General features: G+C 37.1%; 1 protein-coding gene across 1 annotated transcript in view; it reads left to right on the top strand.

Moving 5' to 3' along the window:
- Positions 1 to 269: 269 nt before the first annotated feature.
- The window catches only part of LOC145994477 (lipase 3-like), a 43,232-nt gene continuing 19,680 nt past the window's right edge, over positions 270 to 23,821 (top strand). Inside the window, exons 1-4 of the mRNA XM_083130611.1 lie at positions 270 to 377; positions 4,748 to 4,952; positions 9,549 to 9,663; positions 14,374 to 14,617. Of these exons, the coding sequence (XP_082986737.1) occupies positions 270 to 377; positions 4,748 to 4,952; positions 9,549 to 9,663; positions 14,374 to 14,617 (672 nt within the window). The remainder of the gene's footprint in view (positions 378 to 4,747; positions 4,953 to 9,548; positions 9,664 to 14,373; positions 14,618 to 23,821) is intronic.

Raw genomic sequence — 23,821 nt, forward strand, 5'->3', positions numbered from 1 at the left:
GAAGGCCTACGGAGGGTTCAGAAACGCTGCGAGAAATGTGTGAATTTGGAAGGTGACTACGTAGAGAAGTCTTAATTACCACAACATAACATCAAGTTTCTCAGGTAGTTATTTCATAGCGATGATCACAACTTTTTGATACCCCCTCGTATACAATTGTATTTTTAAAATTGTGAGTAAAATATTGTCCTGTTACTTTAGTGTTTAAAAATGCTAAACTGTTATTTTTTTTCAGGGGGCAAAATTCAGTAGCAAGCAACATCTGCAAAATGTCCAAAAATCTTATCTTCCATATGATTTGGTTGATAGTGATCACAGAAAGAACAGGAACAGGTTTCTTGAACTTAAGAACGAATACAGATGGGGACTTAACTGCGGTAAGTATATTATTATTATTATTATTATTATTATTATTATATGTCTTAAAGTTAGAAAATTATCTTCAGAGAGTGGTATAGTGATGTGAAAACAACGGAATGCAAATTGATCTTAGTAAATTCAAAGTAATAAGATGTAGGAGGAAACACAGTTCTTTTTAATTATTTTATTAAATATCAAAAGGAGCTACTATGCTCTAGTTATAAGAATCTAAAATAATTATTGATTCAGCACTATTATTCGATGAACACATAAAAGTAACTTGTAAAAAAGCTAAACGTTACTAGGTTTTATGTCTTTTTCTAAAAAATTGGACTTCTTTTAACAGATTGGAAACTTTCAGGTTTTTACGTGTTTCAACTGTACCTCCGGTAGTGAATTACGGATATCTGCAGCTAATGTCATGTAGAAAAAATAGAATAAAATCAGAAATTATTTATCAGGCTATTGTGTGCGAGAACTCACAATTGTTACGTAACATTTAAACATTATGAGGAGTTGTTGGAATCACTTTAAATTGAAGAAAACAATGTACTTAAGAAGGAGTAACAAAATATGTGTACTTGTGCATAATATGCTCTTATCAACATAGGCTTGGGGTGGCCGACAGTTGACCTTAGCCATGCTTTAATACGTCTCATTGCAGAAATGGACTGTTCAGCTGTAGCCGAAGACACAGAGTATGTAATATATCTACATCACCTGAAAATGATCTACCTACCTACCCTGAGTTCGATTTATGATTTTATCAGAAGGGGAGAGGGGACGAACTTAATTGGTTTTCTAAATAATCTCATAGATGTTTGCAAAGAGCTCCCGATAATACTATTTAGTAGGCTCTTATAAGTTTCCATACATTTAAACCTCTCATGCAGATCTTCTTTTTTTACCAATATATTATGCATGCTTATAATTGCACGTAAATTGCTTAATATCTAATCTAACAGAAATCAAAGCCATTCTAATTTTAATTGATTCAGATTATAGTCCAGTACCGCCTATTGGCAGAAACAAAATAAGAATGAACAGCAAAGTATAAGTTTTGCCAACATTTAGTGAGCAGCGACGTATCTTCAAAAAGAATGCTTAACGAAATAATGTGTACTTTTATATATAGATACATGTGGCACTCTAAAATTAAGTGCACTAAACTGAAGCATTCTTAGTGTTATGACGCTTTCGGATCTTAAGAAAATGTCTATTGAAGAAGTGAATTAAGGAAGCCAAGAATTACGGACTATTACAAAATTGAGAATGTAGCAAGTTGCTGAATTATGGCGAAAGGTGCGCTATTCTTGGTCTCTATGTAAGCTTAAGGATAAATTCAATTTACTAAAATAATTACCATTTGTGCTTGAAAAGAAGGTCTGAATGAAACAAAATATAAAAAAATAACATGCCCTAATAAATGATGGTATGAAGGATATAGAAAGTTGCTGTGTAGGTGATATATTATTGAATTATCCTGAAAACCAAACTTTTAATGAGGATCGTCGACCAAACAACTTGTATATAATCCTGGCCAGGTGACTTCAAAAGAACACCAATTATGACATTCGAAGCAGGTTTTATATGATCACTTTGCCTATGAATTCATTAATTTTCTTTCTCAAATGCATTAGTATATGCCTGTTTGTTCAACGCCTGAATATTTAAATTAATAAACTCTCTATTAAATGGAATGGTCATTCTGTCATCTGTGCCTTAACAAACCGTATGAGTACAACATTAAATAATGATTTTCCGATAATTTCCAATCTCCAAAAGATGATTAAGATTTATTGTTTTTATATAACCAGCATAAGCACGTATCTTTCCACGATAATCTTCCTGTGAGTTACTTGAAACAACAAAGAAGCTTCTTCTTACCTCCAGAAGAATCAATTTATCCTGATACTCAAAGAGATATCCTGAGATTCCTAAAGCAGCATCCCTAGAAGTGATCCACAAGATTCACTCGTCACCAGGAGAGCTGAACACATGCACCCACCTTCGTACAATCAGAAATGAAATAAATCCCGCGCATCTGCATACATATTGGTGACGCGGTGCAACGCACACAAAAGGCTTGGCAAAGAATGATTTCACCAATGAACTATAGTTGTCACCATTCAATAAAGCATTTACGCGCTATTGAATCGCTTCAACAGGATCCCGACACATTCACGCGACATTTGGGTGTTCATCTTTAAATACCCCGCAAGCAATACAAATCCACAGAAATTAAATTCAATTCTTTGAACTGACGCCTTCTTATCTATCAAAACTGCTATTCTGTTCAAGTCTCTACAATGACGGCTTCTCTTCTTCATGTTAAAAAAAACACACTTTGTAGGAAATCATTGTTGAAAGGCTACATTTATGTAAACACTGGATGCAACGGCGCTATTGTTTGAATGTAACAATGTTTACCTAGCGCTACAAAATAAAAGATCAAATGAAATAACTGTGATATATCTTCTTTGAAATTTTGTTTCAGAACATATGGTCCCCGTAAAAAGGCACATGTTCTTCAACTTTCATTGTATTCTACATCAGGACATAATTTGAAATTCTTTCGTTATGTGTGACTGCCACACCACATGATAGTTTCATGAGAATTATCTATTTTTTGTGTGCTGTTTCCTTTCCTTAATTATTTTATTCATATGTGGCTTGCATTTGGTTGGCTAATATCTGGTTCTGGGGAGGCTAGGCCCCCCTCTAGTCCATACCTAACTACACCCGTGCTTATCAAAGATTCACAGTGACCATTTCATGAGAGCGATTGCTTAGAAGGTTTCCAAATACAGCACTAGACACAATTCCCTTATTTTAGTAAATAGTTGCAATTGTGGTGAATTGAAAAAACTTCTTATAGATAATTTAAATGATGATGTGTTGTGAATTAAATGTAGAAAGTGCGTGGAGGCTCAATAAACCTTATTTCAGCTTATGGTTAATCTGGCCAGCATGAAGTAACAATAAACAATTAATACTATTAGAGGTACAGTAGAAGACAGGCCTGCCGTTTGGGATGTGCGGCGCATGTGACCGCACAGGGCTTTGACTTCCGAAATATAATGTTATTGAATAGTTTATTCGCTCATTTCTTGTGGAAACGTGATCATATTTGAATAAAATTAAGGAAAGAAAAGAAAAAAAGGAAACAGTTCCATCTAGAAGCAAGATAACAAAGTATAGAGTGTTTCAAAAGTGGTGCAAACCCAACTTTGATGACTTGTAACATGAGAACCGTAAGACTTTTCTGCATTATAAATCCTCATTCATTGAGATATTTATTAATGCTTAACATTATCAGTAGAAGAGGACGTCTAAATATGAGCGAAGGTTTAAATATGGGTTTTGGAGTTATCAGCGATACTGGGTGCTGCAGCCTGGCAGAGGCTATGGGAACTGGTTATCTGTCAAGGACAAAGTTTGCGGCGCCAATTAGCAAGAGAAAGTGGTGGTTAGTTTCGGCCTTGGACGCTGTTATACAATTGCCACATCCGAAAACTTTTTGCAGGTAACTCAACGTTTTCTGAATTCTCATCTGCTTTGTATAAGTTATGAAATTAGCGGTACATAAAACAAATGTGGGCTTTTATAATGCCAGTTTGTGAAATATGTACCACAGAGAGCGGAAATAAATTGAAGAAGAAAAATAGCGTGATGGTCTAAATATGGGCTATGACATGAGGTCTAATGTTGAGATCACATTTTCAATAAATATTTGGATGTTTTTTCTTAATTTCGATTTTTCCCATTCCGCGTGATTTTCAAAACAACACATTTATTCATAAATATGATTTTTACAATATTTTAGCGATAAATGACTGCTTTTTAAAATTTTAATTGCTTTTTGTGATATTGCCAATAATAGCCCATATTTAGACCACAATTTTGAAATACATCATTTTACCACTTTTTAGAAATTGCTTTTTTAAAAAAAAAATGGAGACCTTCTATACTTTAGCATGCTATTACATTTAAGTATATATTTCATAGATATGCATTTTAAAGGCAGGTGCTTGATATATTAATTTTCTCCCTCCGAAAATGACAACATAAAAAGGGGGGCCCATATTAAGACATTTTCCTCTATACTCCATATAGGAAAGCCTATAAATTAATCAATTATGGAAATCAGCTTTAGTATTGTTGTAGAATGAGAGACACATGTAAGAAATTATCGAAAGGTCATAATTAGACGTCTGATGATTGATGCAATGTTAATCTCTCATTTTGGACCAATATGAGTCATGTTCAGGCAGTTTAGGGGCATATCTTATTAGCTGGCAACACTAGCAGGTTGAAAGTCTTTCAACAGATGCAGGCAACGTGTAGCTAAGTTTCTATATGACATATTTGTTCTTGTTCCTTCCAGCCTGAACTAATAATAAAAAACGGCTACCCAGTCGAAACGCACAATGTTAAGACCAGCGACGGATACATTCTGACTGTGCACAGGATTCCATACAGCCAGAAATCCCCAGAAGCCAGAGGAAAGCCACCAGTTCTCATAATGCACTGCTTGATCTGCAGCTCCGCCAACTTCATCCTCAATTCGAGAGGAACCAACACTTCTCTTGGTAAGTACTTCAGCACATTCAGTCCGCCATTCCCAGAGCAGCCACATGGAAGGTCAAAGGGTACTCTTTGCAACTTTTAATTATATCACTTTTCCACCCTTTAAGTTTTAGTCTTAGTAGATTTGCACATTTCTTTCTGTCACAGAATTTCTTCTTTCTTGCTTACTATCTCTCTTTTACTACATTTTCTCTATCTCGTTTCCTCCTTTACTCCTCTCTCTCTCTCTCTCTCTCTCTCTCGTCTCTCTCTTCTCTCTCTCTCTCTCTTTTCTCTCTCTCTCTGTAGCTTGTATTAGTGTTCTATTCTCTCACTCTATCTCATTCTCTTTTCTCTCTTGTTTTTGGCCCTCGTTTTTATTACTACCAATACATTCTTCTTCTATCTCTATCAGTGGCGTATACTAAGTCCAAGGTCTGGGCTATGTCGCATGGTCCTAGGCTATTAATAGAAATAAGTTTACCAACTCCTAAGAAATCAGGTTGCCAACTCATAAGAGATCAGGTTGCCAACTCACAAGAAATCAGGTTGCCAACTCCAGAATCACCATCATCATCTCACTGATATGAATAACTATATTTACAATTTCTGAACGATTTTCCTCCTGTATGTTTTTCTCTAGGCTCCAGGCTTCGCAGATAGCCTAGCTATCTACTATCTCTCTTTTACTACATTTTCTCTAGCGCTTTCTATCTCGTTTCCTCCTTTACTCCTCTCTCTCCCTCTCTGTCTCTTTCTCTGCAGCTTGTATTAGTGATCTATTCTCTCTCTCTCTCTCTCTCTCTATTTAAACAGTTCTTTTATGTGATGACCTGTGATCATGACGTCATACGGGGCTGACATCAGAACAAGACTATTTTTTTGACACCTTTGAAGATAGATCTGTAGACTAGAAAGAAATGAGAGCAACTGAAATGTGTCGATGCAGGAACCACATGTTGACAAAAGTGACAACGTGAACCAGGCACGTAGCCAGGGGGAGGGCTAAGGGGGCTGAAGGCCCCCGCCCCCGAAATTCTACAAATATCTATTTTTTTTATTGTTAACAACAGAAATAAAGTTATAACCTCAGTAAAAACTGCATTACATCGAAAAAGGTTTAGTGTATAATAGAAAAACCAGTTCATATTTTTATATTCTACCATTTAATCCAAAGAATAAATGGATCCACAGCTTTCAAAACGTATAGATTTCTTTGTGAGAGGTCACAGAATGTAAACTTTAGGAGCAAAATTTACTACTAACTGTTAAAGACTTTTATTGAACGATTGTGTAAAATTTAATAACAAAATACAATAACTATGATTTTCAGTACACTAACTGTACAAAATATGAGAAAAATAATGGACAACAATTGTGTTAGATATTCACTGATACGGTGGATCAAGTAGCAAGGTTTCTCACTTTTATGTAATAATAACAATACATTTGGATTGAAATTGGTATATTTTTAATAACTTATAGTAGTTATTATTGTAAGATAATAATAATTATCTTTGCCATTTTTATTTGTATTAATCAAGTTTTATCTATGGCCCTGGACCCCCTCTAAAAATATTTCTGGCGACGCCCTTTCTGATAAGGGATGAGACCCCCAGAAATAATATTCTGGTTACGGGCCTGGCGTGAACAGTTGTGCTATCCAGGAGGCCTTACTTACTGTTTCTTGCGTAGTCATGAACAGGGTGCGAAATCATTGAAGATTGGTGGGGGGGAAGGAAGATCTTAATCTCTACACACACACACACACACATCCTGTATACACACACATATATAAGACATATTCATAATAATAAATATATACAAGTAAATTAATATACATTATTATTATTATTTAGTATATGCATATACTTTTATATATATATATATATATATATATATATATCAGATATTTAAAAAGTAGCAAACTAATTCCTTTACTGACTGGTTAAGGATGTCAATAAATTACAAAATGGTTGAAATATATTTAGTATGTTTTAAGTTTATGTTTAGTTTTTACTTTCTATTAGTATAAATCAATTAGATTTCATAGTTATATTTTTCTTGCATTGTTATTTTACCTTTATTATGAATATATTATATCAATATAACATTTGTTATTGGTGTAATATATGTAAATGGTCTCTTGAATGAGAGAGAGAGATAGAAAGTATGCATTACTTTGTGTGTGTTTTCGATACTATCCTTATTAAAGTATATTTGAAGTAAAAAATAATTGCTCGCCTAATGTTTTTATAACAAACACTCTCCCCACGGAAATTTTTGGTGGGGGGATTTTTGAAGCCAAGATTGTTTGTAAGGGAAATAAATCCCCCTGTCCTCCAGGATTTCACACCCTGGTCATGAAGGAAAATGGCTGTAGTTACATATTGGAAAGGAGAAGGATATTTTTTTTACCAGTGTTCAGAAAGTTACTACTTAAAATTAACTGAGTTACAGTTACTGGGTTCATAAAGTAACTGAGTTTGTATTTGAAAAGTAACTGTACGTTACTTTGACCGTTACTGTCTGCTGGAAATTTTCTTCCAAGCAAATTACACACAATTAGTGATCATTAATCGTAATAAAGTAAATATACGATTAGGTTTCTGAGGATGTATGTCTTCATATGTTTATTTTATTACAAGAAATAAGATTGAATGATTTTAAATATAAAAAAAATCGTTCGTATGCCACGGTGCTTTGAGTGTGGTGACATCTGTTCCACTTGCACCATTTCTTTCTCTTCCATCCCAAGCGCAGTGGTAGTATCGTCGCCATGCCCGGATTGCGTATTTACAAACTCTATAATACTGCAGAACCTCTAGCGATATTTGGCTACTGATTGGCTGCCATTCCGGAAGTTGATGCAGCGTTCCTTAAAATTAACGCTAGATGGCAGGGTTCAAATTAACAGTGTATATTTCAGATATCCATTCCAACAAGTTAAAAAACCCATTTACACTAAGGTTAATTTTTTAGCAAACTTATTTAAATTAATATTTTAGAAGACAGAAATCAGAACTCTTCTTGAAGTGAATGATTTTTCTATTTAAAGTCACACCAGTGCAAACATTGTAACTACCAATGACTATTGACAAAATTATGTATATCCAACGTATAGCATTTTAAACATTATATTTTATTATATAAACGTATATTTCTTAACATAATTTCGACAATCTGTTTACAAACTTTATTACTATATAATCACAAGTCTAATTTTTCCATACTTTTGTTGTAAATGAAGAAGCAAGGAACAATGGACACGGAACATAAATACTTCCGGTTCACACAGCCAATAAGAAAGTGTTATATACCTCTGGTTCTGCAGCACTGCAGGGTTTGTAAATACGCGCCCGGATTTCCCAATAGGCCTCATAGGCCCGGGCCTAGAGCGGCACTTTGGTAGGGGCGGTACGATTGTTTGTTTTAAATTGATAAGGAATCCCTAATTCTCGGATTGCCTCTTTTCTCTCCGGACACACGAATGGAATAACTTAATGTAGTTGTATTGTAAATATAAGTTAACGAAGAATATTTCTTAAGAGAGATAGGCTAGCATAGGCCCGGAAATAGTTTTGTTTTAATTACCGACGTTGTTGTTTCGAATGTACAGTATTGTGCTGAGCCGGGTCGGCGATTGCGGCAAGAACGTGGAGCCTGCCGCTTGCTTTTGAAAGACAACACCGGCTTGGCTGCGTTCCAGGTACGCCATTCCTTGTTACTCCGGCACTGGCCGCATATCAAAAGCATGTGATTCGCTTTGAATTGTTGAGAATTAAACTGTCGGCGCAAGCATTATTAAAGGGGTTTCGCATTGTACTATTCTACTGTTAGTTGCTCGAGAATATTATTCAAGAAGTAGGTGGTGTGTCGCTTCTCTCGTGTTGTCAGTGTCCGACGTGCGTTTGTTGGGGGTAAGTTTAAAACGTCATTATGAGTGATCAAAGAGTAAGACTCAGTGGGTCACAATACCAAAAGAGAAAAACGGAGAAAGATGAAGAAGCATTTCTGAAGAAGGTTCCGAAAAGCAATACCTTTTTTTATACAGAAATGTAATCAGGAAAAAAGTGAGGAAAGTGCCGTTGATGAGCCCAGTGTGTTCTGTTCTATCACTTAAATGAAGTAAAAATAAAAGTATTTTCTGAAAAACAAGGTAAATGTTAAAATGTAATTTATGTCATATCGCTTTGTTACATTTTTTGTATGTAACTATCATTTAATTGACACTGCATGTCGTTAATAGTAAAAATGGTAATACAGAAAATAATGATTTTTTTTTCATTCTTGATAAACTGTTTGGGGGCGGCAGAGCTTGTCTGGCATAGGGGCGGCAAAGAGGTAAATCCGGTCCTGGTCGTCGCCTTGTAATCAAGGTGTCCCGGGTTCGATTCCACTTTAAACTGTAGGTCCAGTCCCGATTAGCCTTACTGTGCATAAAGTGGACGTAAACACCAACTCGACTCTTCCATCCCAAGAATATATGAAGAAGAAATAAGCAGGAATTTGTACACAAACGAACACATGATGATATTATATAACTTGCTGTGGGAAGAATTCTTGTTTCTCGACGTATTTTAAGCACCTCACTGAACTTGACCTTCTATTTTCCTTAGGTTATTTCCTGGCAGACAGAGGCTACGACGTGTGGCTGGGAAATGCCCGAGGGAACACCTACTCCAGGGCCCACACTCGACTCAATCCCGATCAGAGAAAATTCTGGTCCTTCAGGTGAGTATCGTTCCGGAATTTCTGTTCTTAGGGGAAAGTGGGGGGAATTGCGACCACCTAAGGGAGATTTTAAAAATCTGAAAAACTGTACGCAGTGAAACAAAAAGAAAATGTGGGCCTTAAAAAGCAATGTTTGTAGTACATCTCTGCGTATTACTTTGCTCCCTGTCGTTAATAGTTATCTCTGTAAACGTCAAAAAGTAACAATGTGCGTGTGAGCGCAATTGCCCTATTGGTAGGGTAATGGCACTCAGTAATCATCCTAACAGTAAATCAATACTATTTTTGTACTATACACAAACTATATCTTTAAGTACTTATATTTATTAATATGCAGATACAAATTAAATTGAGCACAATTTTGCACAAAAATGCACACATGGGACGCTTATTATGAGAAACGTCTTTGCACCCTTCATGTTCCCACATCTTATCTCAGCGTGAGCGTCATTACCCGATAGGCGCCATGTTATGTTCTTTGTTTCTCGTCTCATGAAGAACCTCAAATGTTTACTTTATAATAATTAAGAAATAAACAGGAGATACTATTATTATATCTGTAAAATTTTCAAGACTCTAGCTTAAACGCTCCGTCTACTTACCTTGCACTTTTTTCCTTCCCAATTTTATAACAAAATATGACGAATTCGTTTCTCGCACTCTGCTTCTTAAAAGTCAACTCCACATGTGCCGCCTTTTGTTTGGTGCCTCGTAGTACTGGATTCTAGATGTCAGCACAGGTTACTCTTCAATAACACCCTCCGTAACGACTACAGAGGGGTGAGCACCATTGCCCGCTGAGTGCCATTCCCCCACCTTCTCCTATACCAAAGAAATACGTCTATGTGACTGCCGTAGGAACGACGTCAGTGTAAACAAACACACTGGATTTCCGATAAACCCTATTGGTTAATCCAGTGGTAGTTGTGCAGGAATCTTCCGCGTAGGAATATATAGGGTGTTCATGTATTAAAGCCGTGTAACACAACGTTGCTGTTATATTGAATTTGTGGGGCCTTATATTGCAATCTAACAGCTGCGACCAATATGATTAAGGGCAAGATAACACCGGAACTAAGGTTGTCTCACAAGTCACATGGTTCTGTTTAAATTAACATCGTTTTTGTAGTGGATGGAGAATAGAAAAACAGAAAATTTTGCATCTTTATTTAGTTTATTTTACGCCGCTTCTCTACCTCTCTGGTTAATCGCGACGATGCACAAGAATGATTAACATATGCCAAAGGGGCAAACACGAATAAATTATATCCATGTCGAGTTCGTCGAGTTCGTGTTTTAAGTCCACTTTATGCACAGGAAGGCTAATCGGGACTGGACCTACAGTTTAAAGTGGGATCCGAACCACTTGTGCCTCCACCAGGTATCGAACCCGGGACCCCTTGATTACAAGGCGACGACGCTACCACTGCGCCATGGGGGAGGCCCCTTATATCCATGTCCTCCAATATTCTATTTTTCTTTTTTTCTTTTTTTATTTGATTTTTGTTGTTTAGTGACGATTTTCTGAAACTTTTGGCTAATCGCTTCGATGAAGATGAGTGATTATATTATGAAATTGATGAAAGGGCACTCGCAAAGAACACCCATGGCTAGGCCGGGATTCGATCCCAGGGCCCCTGGAATCGTAACGCTCTGTACTAGCCACTCCGCCACGAAGGTCGGGACCAGTGTTCGAACCTGGATCATCTGGATTAGTTACGTGCAGTGGCTGCGAATAGGGAAGCAGTTGCCTCTCCCACCACTTTTCGCCACTTTTGCGGAAGCCCTATTTATTTATTTAGCAAAGATCCTTAACAGAACATATTGTTCCAATTACAAAGGATCATATTAAACACATTTATAATAAAGAATAAATATACATTTTAAAAATTACAGAATAACAAAATACAAAGAAAAAGATACAGAAAATAGAGAATAAAAAAGACAGTAGGTATGTTATATAAAGTTACAGGACAAAATACAAACACAATATAGTACAATCACAACAAAGTATCGCTAAATACTTTCAAATACAAACATATAATACATCGCACAATAGTCGATGAACACTAAGATTAATTACACAAATTGTACAAATATCAAATCCACATGAGAGTAAATGAAGCATGACTTTAAATACATAGTATCGATAAAAATAATAAAATACGAACACAGCTTCACTAAACACTGAATAATTTTAATACAATCAAATTTAATGTGAATTTAAATGTTAGGCAATGACAATATATTTCTTTTTATATGTTATAAAAGGAAGCGCTAAGTCAACTTTAATTCCCTTTTGAACAAGTTTGTTATAATTTGTGCGTAGTCTGATAACAACTGAAGATTTATGTGTATTATTTTTCGATTTATCAATAAAAAAAGGAAGCAGAAACCTAAAATTTATTAGCTTAACACTAAGTTTAAAATATTGCAACACTTCAGGCGAATCTATCAAGTAATTCATAATCTTATAGTGTAAAATATTGAGTTATTACCATGCTAAACCTTATCTACAAAGGAAAAAATACTGCCTTTGCCTCTCCCTCAGTTTTGGCACTTTGCCCCCCCCCCCCCAGTTTTTGAACCCAATCGCCGCCACTGGTTACGTGTTACCCTCCTCACCGCTTAAAAAAATCCTCCAACAGAAATCAAATCATTGACCTTGAGAGAACTAAGCGTTAAGGTTCAGTGCTTCCATTGGTAGCTATCGTTTTATCAAAATTATGTAAATAAGTGTAATATTTTAGAAGATACCAAGGGCGAAACGAAGGGACTCTGGAGATCAGTAACCCCCTCCTCCTTCGTGGTTTATTTTCATGAAGAAATAAGGGATCATAATTGTCCTGATAACTGCTGTGCATTGCACTGTCATGAAGGTGCATTCTGGGTACGAATGTAGGGCTCGAAAATTTTCATCATGTGCAATTCTCCATTAAATGTTATCGCGAGTCGTACTACCTTCGTTTTCTTTGTTACAAACAAGTATTGTTTGCACGTTACATGTAGGAGGAGAGTTGCATCTACATTTCACATTGTTCAGCTCCTTCTACTTACTTTCAGGAGCGAAAGCTTGTAGGGTAGTGTTTACCGTTCAGGACTGTCAATCTGATGGTCGTAGGTTCAAACCCTTCCGGTGGTAGAAAATTTTCGTAACTTTTAGACCTATCCCATTGTGTTCATTGTCCACGCCGTGTGAAACGGAATGATTCAGTTTGAAATTAACGATGGGGGGAGGGGGAGGGGAAATATTAAATTACATAATCTCCATTTCAAGGAACCGAGAAGTGGACAAAAATTGGATAATTCTTATAAATATTCAAATTACATTCATGTTTTTAGTGGTATAATCGCAGGTAAAATCAAAGACCTTACATGGAAGATTTTACCTTGCTCTGAACTAAGCCAAAAGGCATTCCGAACCGATCTAATACATTCTCCAATGCATTTCAAAATGTTATTGAATGTTTCATGTCGATAATTTGAACAATGCATCAATTCTTGACGCTGAGACGATATTTTCTGCAACTACCTCTACTCTTCAGTCCCTTCTGTTCTTTTCTTCTCCTTATCCTCTCCCCTCCTTCTGTTCACTCTGCTTTTATCTCATATCGCCTTCCCTACTTTTCTCGCATCTTATCTCCATCCCACTCATCTCCACTCCTCGTATCTCCTGTCTTAGATTTCCGACTCCGCTGCACTCTTCTCCTCTTCTTTTCGTTCTTCTCTTTTTCTCTCCTTTACTTTACTCTCCACTCCCCTCTTCTCGTCTCTTCTTCTCCCTTATTTGCTCCATTTTCCTCATCTCTTCTAGAATCTTTTTCCATTCTCTTCACTACATCTCCTCTCCTCGTCTATCCTCTCTTTCTTCTCTCCTCTACTTTTCCTCTTCTCCTTTCGCTTTTTCTTTCTCCTCTCCTTTGTCACCTTTCGTTTTCTCTCACCTCATCAGCGATGAAATACTAGAAAACATTTTTTTTTCTTTCAGAAAGAATTTTGTCACTTGCGATATAATAGTGATATTTTTAATAATTTTATACAAAATTCCTTGTTTTTATTTCTTTCGCGTATTTTATAAATATCTATTGTGCATTTGGCAACCCTGAAATTGAGCCTAACTCTACATGCAACCCAACAACGCCTTGTGTAAATTGGGTTGCCTAGTTTAAAATGTCGTTGTCCTAAAACTTTTGAGAGACACTGTACCACAGAGAGCGAAAATAAATTGAAGAAGAAAAATAGCGTGATGATCTAAATATGGGCTATGACATGAGGTCTTATGTTGAGATCACATTTTCAATAAATATTTTGATGTTTTTCTTAATTTCGATTTTTCCCATTCCGCTTGATTTTCAAAGCAACAGATTATTCATAAATATGAATTTTATAACGTTTTAGAGATAAATGACTGTTTTTTTTAAATTTTTATTGCTTTTTGTGATATTGCCACTAGTAGCCCATATTTAGACCACAATTTTGAAATACATCATTTTTACCATTTTTTGGAAATTGCTTTTTATAAAAAGAAATGGAGACCTTCTATATTTTAACATGCTATTACATTTAATTATATATTTCATATTTAAAGGCAGGTGCTTGATATATTAATTATTTCCCTCCGAAAATGACAACATAAAAAGGGGGCCAATATTTAGACCTTTTCCTCTACCCAATGAAGCGTCACTAACAATTCGCAACTGTTCTTTCCAGCTGGCATGAAGTTGGGATATACGACGTTCCGGCTCTGGTGGACTATGTGCTGGACCACACTCGCAAAAGTCAACTTCACTACATCGGCTTCTCGATGGGATCGACTTCCCTCATCGTGTTGTTGTCCGAGAGGCCAGAGTACAACAGCAAAATCAAGGTTGCCGTCCTCCTCGCACCGGTCACCAAACTGGAACATTCCATCACTCCAGTCTTCAGGCTCGCCAAGTACAGCAGGAAGTTAGAGGTGAGTGAATCTCCTCTGTGACAGAATGGTTGGTGTACTGCTTCTACGAAATCTCTGGGTACTGGGTTCAAATCCTGCGTAAAGCATGGATTTTTCATCGTTCTGCATTCATTTATATTGTCGTCGTTAATCTAAACAAGTTAAATTAAGTTGAAACTTGATTGAGTTGATTCATTGAATTTGTGTTCAATGGTGGTTTCCGAACCACTATGAGCCTCCACCGAGTATCGAACCCCTTGATTACAAGGCGACGACGTTACCACTACGCCAACGGGGAGGCTAGTGGAAATTTGCTGAAGCAGTGAATGAATTTGGTTAATGGCGAGTTTCGTTCACGAACCGATAGGAGGCGCGCCGATCGGAAGCTGCAATTTTACTTTTTACACTACCATAGAAACATTTTTTACATACACAATGTAACTCCACAAAGCACGGACAGAAAGAAGAGAGACTGAAAAATAATAACCGGGAGAAAAAGTTCTTGAGTAGTGTATATTAGTCGTTTCAACGCAGTACTTAGTAGGTATGCCTTTTTTTTATCAATCGAATATCACTTTTTGACATATTTTGACAATTTTTTGTCGATGTTTTAGCGTTTAGCGATGTTTTAGTACAAATTTTCACCATACTCATTTTTTTTCCACTCGTACTTGGTAGGTATATTATGATCTTACGTGATACAACTTAACCTATCCTTTTTTTACGATTATTTAATTTTTTTTACGATCCTAAGTGATATAACTTAACCTATCATTTTTTTTATTTATGCACTGTTTGAACGTTATTATTTGAGGATCATATTTTGTAGGTATTTTTTTTTTATCAATCGAATATAAGTTTTTGACATATTTTGACAATTTTTTGTCGATGTTTTAGCGTTTAGCGATGTTTTAGTACAAATTTTCACTGCACTCATTTTTTCCATTTATACTTGGTAGGTATATCACGATCTTACGTGATACAACTTAACCTATCTTTTTTTTACGATCCTAAGTGATATAACTTAACCTATCATTTTTTTATTTACGCACCGAACTAACCTACAAGGGACTCTGTTTGTTTTAATATTTCAGTATTATAAGGTTTTCACAAATTTTATATAACCTAAAATGTGTTGGATGTTGATTTTTAGTATGTGGCAATTTTTTATGAATTTTAAAACTGTTCCGTCACCCTTTCGTTCTTCACGTCGTAGGCGAAGGACTTCTCTGCAATCAGGATGACACTGCATAGAGTATCCTCGGGCAAGGCATCGTGGAACTCGCAAACACCCACTCTACAAAAATTCTACTATATGATCTTTCACTGGCTAAGCTAACCTACAAATAGGAATTGGCAGCACTGACTTATAAACCCACTGGGTCTTCTTGGCATGTTTTTTCATGATGTGTTGCCAGGCTATTGGACATCTTGGCGTATACAATGTATATATTTTGAGAGGGGGGTTATAGCTTTTTATGCTGTACGAATACTAAAAACTTGACAGTGACAACCAACAGAGTAAATAAACCTACATGCAGAAACTAACAACACTAGTTTCTGACAGTGAATTTGAAATAAAATATTAAACAAAATACATGAGTAAGCACTGTGATTACAAATAGTACCAGTGTTATGCCCCCAACTCCAACTGGACAACTGGGGGAAATAATTGTACAACAATTTGTACCTAATTGTACAACAACTTGTACCTAATTGTACAACATATACACAGACATAAAAGAGAGAGCCTTCCTGTAACTTACCTCATGTACAATTTATATGTTTTTACAACTGTGAAAAGAAAGCATATGTGTTCTGTATGCACACATTCATTCTTATTTTTCGAAGTTGAATGGAAGCACATGTTTTTTTACGCTCTCGTAATACTGACCTTGCCCCAGTGATTTTAAATTGCTTCCATCCGCTTTTTTTTCTGTGTTATTTCCGCATGCACGCAACATTCGCTTTCAATAGTTTAATGAAATACAGAAGGAGTGTTAGTATAGCAGGCTCCGAGTTTACAATTTATTAAATTAAACAATAATTTATGTAAGAATATACTTGTACTTACCGAACACAAAATAATAAAAGCACATGTGAATTTTTGCGTGTGTTCATGTTATATGACGACTGAGTAAAAAAATAATGTTGACTCCCCGAAAGATAAAAGTTCCCGGTTCGATATCAGATGCATGCAAATTTTATGTTTTGCTCTCCAAAATCTTGATTTTTATGTTTGTGCTATTTGTCATACAGCAGAGGAGAAGAGGGGAGAGGGCAGGGGAGGGGGTACTATTAGCGCCATCTATTAGCAAACAATAGAAATAAAAAGTAGCGTCAAACTTTTTCAACACCCAAAAATTTTAAACGTCCTCGCGTAGTAATACGATCTAGCTGAAGATGTTTGAAGGAGTACTCTTAGTCGACGAAGCTAATTGCTAGGGCCCATATATTGCTAAAATGTTCTTTGATTTGCATATTTCTCATACCGCCATATGTTGTTCTAGTTGACTTCTTCCAAAAAAATGCTAATTAGCGAGAGTTAATTAAGCAAGGCAAGTAAAAGAAGCAAATAGGACAATATGTGGTGGCGTGAGAATATGTAAAAATTCGATTCAGAGGTGGATCGAATTAAAATTGGGGGATATTTTGCATTTTTTCCCTATAATGTACAAAACATTTACCGTACATAATCTTTTCCATTTACAACAGTATAAAATAAGAGGAATGTGTGACAATATCCATATTAATTAGGAAGGTATGTTGTATGCTAGGTTAGCTAATTGTGTCTTCTACAACTTTACTGTATAGAGGAAAGATGGAAAAAGAGAGCTCTACAAAAACTAACGCTCTTAACAATATTGTACGCCCCGTGAAAATTATATATAAATAAGGCATAAGCGTATTATCTGCTTTCATGTCAGATTTTCCCGACCTGTGAGCTGTAGTGTTTAGGCGACAAGCGACCTGCTGAAATATAATACTGTTGACAATATTGTACGCCCCGTGAAAATTATATATAAATAAGGCATAAGCGTATTATCTGCTTTTATGTCAGATTTTCCCGACCTGTGAGCTGTAGTGTTTAGGCGACAAGCGACCTGCTGAAATATAATACTGTTGACAATATTGTACGCCCCGTGAAAATTATATATAAATAAGGCATAAGCGTATTATCTGCTTTCATGTCAGATTTTCCCGACCTGTGAGCTGTAGTGTTTAGGCGACAAGCGACTTGCTCAAATATAATACTGTTGACAATATTGTACGCCCCGTGAAAATTATATATAAATAAGGCATAAGCGTATTATCTGCTTTCATGTCAGATTTTCCCGACCTGTGAGCTGTAGTGTTTAGGCGACAAGCGACCTGCTCAAATATAATACTGTTGACAATATTGTACGCCCCGTGAAAATTATATATAAATAAGGCATAAGCGTATTATCTGCTTTCATGTCAGATTTTCCCGACCTGTGAGCTGTAGTGTTTAGGCGACAAGCGACCTGCTTAAATATAATACTGTTGACAATATTGTACGTATATTGTATTGTATAGGAGACTAGAAGCATATAATTTGGCGAAAAAAACCCAAATAAGGTCATAGAAAATAGTTAAAAAAAAGTGAGCAATTATATTTTGCATTGCACAGCATTGGATATTAAATAACATACCCCCAAAAAATCTCTGCATTATGCGTTCTGTAAAAAATTGCCCTACGTACCAAACTGCTGTGTCAAGTAAACATTTTCAAAAGCACTGTCGTACTTGTGTGCCGGGAAAGCGAATATGTGCGACCAAACTGTGCTCTAAGTGTGGAAAAGATATTTCTATTGCCAACTTCAAGTTGTTTTTTTGACACGTATATATATTATTATTTTTTTAACAGAGGAAGAAAGTCCGTGCTTCGGAAAACGCGATGATGTGCGTAATAATATCTTCCGTCTCCTGCTTAGACTTGTACCAATCTACTGTGTACCGTCTTCTTCCCTGCCTTGCCTCGTCCAGTTCGTCCAACCTCTTGTTCAATTTTTCCCCTGCAGCCGAAAGCAGAATGTTGAGATTACCGCACCTCAGGCCACCGATCTCCCGAAGATAGTCCTTGAGAACTATTTCACAAGGGATGCGAAATTCCGGCGTTGTTCTTGCTATGATTACAAGTTTCCCTACATCCTTACAATCTCTGTTTACTACGTGTTTAAATATTTTACATAGTAGCTCGGGCGGCAAATCAGTTATACGAGACATGTTGTTATTATTATTATTTTTCACTCTATGTTATTTATATACCCTACCCCAATTTTTGTTTCGTGTTCATGGCGATGGTGGTAGAGTGCCACACACGTAAATTTGCCGTTGCGTAGAAACGAATTTTTGTTTCGTCTCCCTCTCTCTTAGCATCATGTGTTCTACCCTGCTCGATAATTTTTGCTATTGTTGCCATATTGTCATTCCATTTCTGGACATACTCGTGCAAACATTATTGAAAACAATTGAATAGTGCTCCAGCTCGCGGTTCGGTAGGGACGCTAATGTGGCAATATAGCACGGCGTAGTGCTCGCTTTTTTTATGCAGTGCATGTTTATTGGCTAGCTAGTAACTAGTGTTGCCAACTGTAATAATAAAACACTATTTCTGTCATGGAAGGGGAAAAGGCAGGTAAAGTGGCGGTGAGTTTTGTTGGATTGGAAGCACCATATTTTTATTTTATACTAAGTATTTGACCGGTTTGACGTTGTGTGCGTGTATTGCGTGTGTGTATGTAAAAGTGTGTGTTTGCTAATGAACGTTAAATTCCATAATGCCTCCAGTTCTGTCGAAGTTGAAATCAAAAACCTTGCATAGCCAAGCTTGGGAAATTCTAAGCAACGTGCACGAGTTCATGAAGGAGGAAGCCAGTCATGGTGTTAGCATCCTAATAAAGCATTTTGGCAAGAGAGCAGCGAACAGCAGCAACAAATTGTTCATATTTTATAATTTTGGAATTATTCAAAATAAATAAATTATGTAGCTCCAACATCATTTCAACTCTGGCTCCGATACGTGTTCTTGTAGAAATTGCATAGAGGAGGCTGTTATTTTTGCTGCTTAATGCGATACATATTGTTTTCTGTGTTAAAATTGCCATGCTTTGATGGGTGATAAGCCTATTGAAAACTGTGATCGAGCGAGATATTTTTTTGCGCTGAATAGTATTGAAATAGCATAAGAAGTCTCATTATTTATTTTATATTTTGATGTTTTAGTTAGGAATATATTGATTTTCAATTTTCTGTTGCTGCGTAATGACCAGGGGGTCGAAATAGAGCGACATCTGCCGCCACCTCCCAGGGAGGCAAAATGACTAGCGCCGGCCCTGGTTCATAACAAAAGAAAAAAGCCGCGCAGCTTATCGTCTAGTGGCAGTATATGTACTTGTTATTGTTGTGGAAGCCGACATTCTTTGTAAATGTACAACAAAGGCAACCGACTGTCGCCGATCTTAGAGAGGAAATAATAATACTGCTTCAGGAGGAGTGTTATGGTGCAATTGTAGCGGTTTAACACGTTGGCATGTTATTATCTGCTGTTGCAGTTCCATACCAGTGTATACGGGTTTTGGAAGTGAAAAGTTAGAATGCCACCAGTGCATTAATGCAATGAAAAATAATATATATATTTTTTTATTTTGTTTGAAATCACTCAAATAAGGAATCGTATGAAGAAGTCTTCTTTGCAGCATTTTTGGTAATTTTACTTATGTGCTAGTTCATATTTTGCGAATTTTTAGTCCATATGTATGTAGCTACATACAAAGTCACTTGTTAGTACATATTAATCCTAGTCCTGGTGTAATGCATGACGTTTAAAACTCAACGTTAGATAGACCTGAATTCTCTAATTTTATTGTTGTACGTAACAGCTGCGCATCGGCGCACTGCAGCGATTTTTCTATCTGCTCTATTAGCAACACTGCTTTTTTAGTTGTTTCGCGCATCGCACGGCGGAATTATCTGCGCTGGACTCTACCCAGTGCGGCGACCCGTTCACCTAGCGATGCGTCTCTGCTCACGAACCTTTCGAAAGCTGCGTGCTCTAACTTTCTGTCTGCTTCGTGACGTGCATCCAGATCCGTCTGCGTGGTGTTGTAAGCGATGTTGTGATTTTTGCATGCGGCGTCCAACGGATTTACACCCTTGTCCCCTCTCTCCAATTTTTTCTCGAGTTTGGTACCCGGTCTGCAGTACTGGTAGCCAGGTAAATGCATCTCAAAAGGTAACTGTACGATGGTCTGGACATTGCAACGTTCGCCTCGGAAATAAAACCACTCGACGATTGTCGTGAAAATTCAGTCGTTGTGTTCGACGACGCCATCCTGGAAAATCAAAATGAAATTCGCAATTTTTTTCACGCAAGGTCGTCACAAAAAAATGGATTGCTTCTACCTAGCTCAAACGTTTTCCAAAATTCTAAAACAGTTAGTACGCGACAACGCTAATTTTATATGTTTGTTTCGTCAAGATCACACTAACCTCAAGCACGCGTACGATGACTACGTAGGCGGAGACATGAACTACAATCAATTTTCGGGACGCTGCTGCTCTACTTGCTGGAGCGGTGACGATTTCGGATTCGCGACGATCGACATGACGAGGAAACCCAACGACGGAAAATATAGAAACAAAATCAACGACTTTCTAAACGTTGCAACGTTGTGAGAAACGACGTTTATTTATATACGTATATAAATAAACGTCGTTTCTCACAACGTTGCAACGTTTAGAAAGTCGTTGATTTTGTTTCTATATTTTCCGTCGTTGGGTTTCCTCGTCATGTCGATCGTCGCGAATCCGAAATCGTCACCGCTCCAGCAAGTAGAGCAGCAGCGTCCCGAAAATTGATTGTAGTTCATGTCTCCGCCTACGTAGTCATCGTACGCGTGCTTGAGGTTAGTGTGATCTTGACGAAACAAACATATAAAATTAGCGTTGTCGCGTACTAACTGTTTTAGAATTTTGGAAAACGTTTGAGCTAGGTAGAAGCAATCCATTTTTTTGTGACGACCTTGCGTGAAAAAAATTGCGAATTTCATTTTGATTTTCCAGGATGGCGTCGTCGAACACAACGACTGAATTTTCACGACAATCGTCGAGTGGTTTTATTTCCGAGGCGAACGTTGCAATGTCCAGACCATCGTACAGTTACCTTTTGAGATGCATTTACCTGGCTACCAGTACTGCAGACCGGGTACCAAACTCGAGAAAAAATTGGAGAGAGGGGACAAGGGTGTAAATCCGTTGGACGCCGCATGCAAAAATCACAACATCGCTTACAACACCACGCAGACGGATCTGGATGCACGTCACGAAGCAGACAGAAAGTTAGAGCACGCAGCTTTCGAAAGGTTCGTGAGCAGAGACGCATCGCTAGGTGAACGGGTCGCCGCACTGGGTAGAGTCCAGCGCAGATAATTCCGCCGTGCGATGCGCGAAACAACTAAAAAAGCAGTGTTGCTAATAGAGCAGATAGAAAAATCGCTGCAGTGCGCCGATGCGCAGCTGTTACGTACAACAATAAAATTAGAGAATTCAGGTCTATCTAACGTTGAGTTTTAAACGTCATGCATTACACCAGGACTAGGATTAATATGTACTAACAAGTGACTTTGTATGTAGCTACATACATATGGACTAAAAATTCGCAAAATATGAACTAGCACATAAGTAAAATTACCAAAAATGCTGCAAAGAAGACTTCTTCATACGATTCCTTATTTGAGTGATTTCAAACAAAATAAAAAAATATATATATTATTTTTCATTGCATTAATGCACTGGTGGCATTCTAACTTTTCACTTCCAAAACCCGTATACACTGGTATGGAACTGCAACAGCAGATAATAACATGCCAACGTGTTAAACCGCTACAATTGCACCATAACACTCCTCCTGAAGCAGTATTATTATTTCCTCTCTAAGATCGGCGACAGTCGGTTGCCTTTGTTGTACATTTACAAAGAATGTCGGCTTCCACAACAATAACAAGTACATATACTGCCACTAGACGATAAGCTGCGCGGCTTTTTTCTTTTGTTATGAACCAGGGCCGGCGCTAGTCATTTTGCCTCCCTGGGAGGTGGCGGCAGATGTCGCTCTATTTCGACCCCCTGGTCATTACGCAGCAACAGAAAATTGAAAATCAATATATTCCTAACTAAAACATCAAAATATAAAATAAATAATGAGACTTCTTATGCTATTTCAATACTATTCAGCGCAAAAAAATATCTCGCTCGATCACAGTTTTCAATAGGCTTATCACCCATCAAAGCATGGCAATTTTAACACAGAAAACAATATGTATCGCATTAAGCAGCAAAAATAACAGCCTCCTCTATGCAATTTCTACAAGAACACGTATCGGAGCCAGAGTTGAAATGATGTTGGAGCTACATAATTTATTTATTTTGAATAATTCCAAAATTATAAAATATGAACAATTTGTTGCTGCTGTTCGCTGCTCTCTTGCCAAAATGCTTTATTAGGATGCTAACACCATGACTGGCTTCCTCCTTCATGAACTCGTGCACGTTGCTTAGAATTTCCCAAGCTTGGCTATGCAAGGTTTTTGATTTCAACTTCGACAGAACTGGAGGCATTATGGAATTTAACGTTCATTAGCAAACACACACTTTTACATACACACACGCAATACACGCACACAACGTCAAACCGGTCAAATACTTAGTATAAAATAAAAATATGGTGCTTCCAATCCAACAAAACTCACCGCCACTTTACCTGCCTTTTCCCCTTCCATGACAGAAATAGTGTTTTATTATTACAGTTGGCAACACTAGTTACTAGCTAGCCAATAAACATGCACTGCATAAAAAAAGCGAGCACTACGCCGTGCTATATTGCCACATTAGCGTCCCTACCGAACCGCGAGCTGGAGCACTATTCAATTGTTTTCAATAATGTTTGCACGAGTATGTCCAGAAATGGAATGACAATATGGCAACAATAGCAAAAATTATCGAGCAGGGTAGAACACATGATGCTAAGAGAGAGGGAGACGAAACAAAAATTCGTTTCTACGCAACGGCAAATTTACGTGTGTGGCACTCTACCACCATCGCCATGAACACGAAACAAAAATTGGGGTAGGGTATATAAATAACATAGAGTGAAAAATAATAATAATAACAACATGTCTCGTATAACTGATTTGCCGCCCGAGC

Source organism: Lepisma saccharinum, chromosome 10 (genome assembly GCF_977018435.1).
Source record: "Lepisma saccharinum chromosome 10, izLepSacc3.1, whole genome shotgun sequence".
NCBI classification, from domain to species: domain Eukaryota; kingdom Metazoa; phylum Arthropoda; class Insecta; order Zygentoma; family Lepismatidae; genus Lepisma; species Lepisma saccharinum.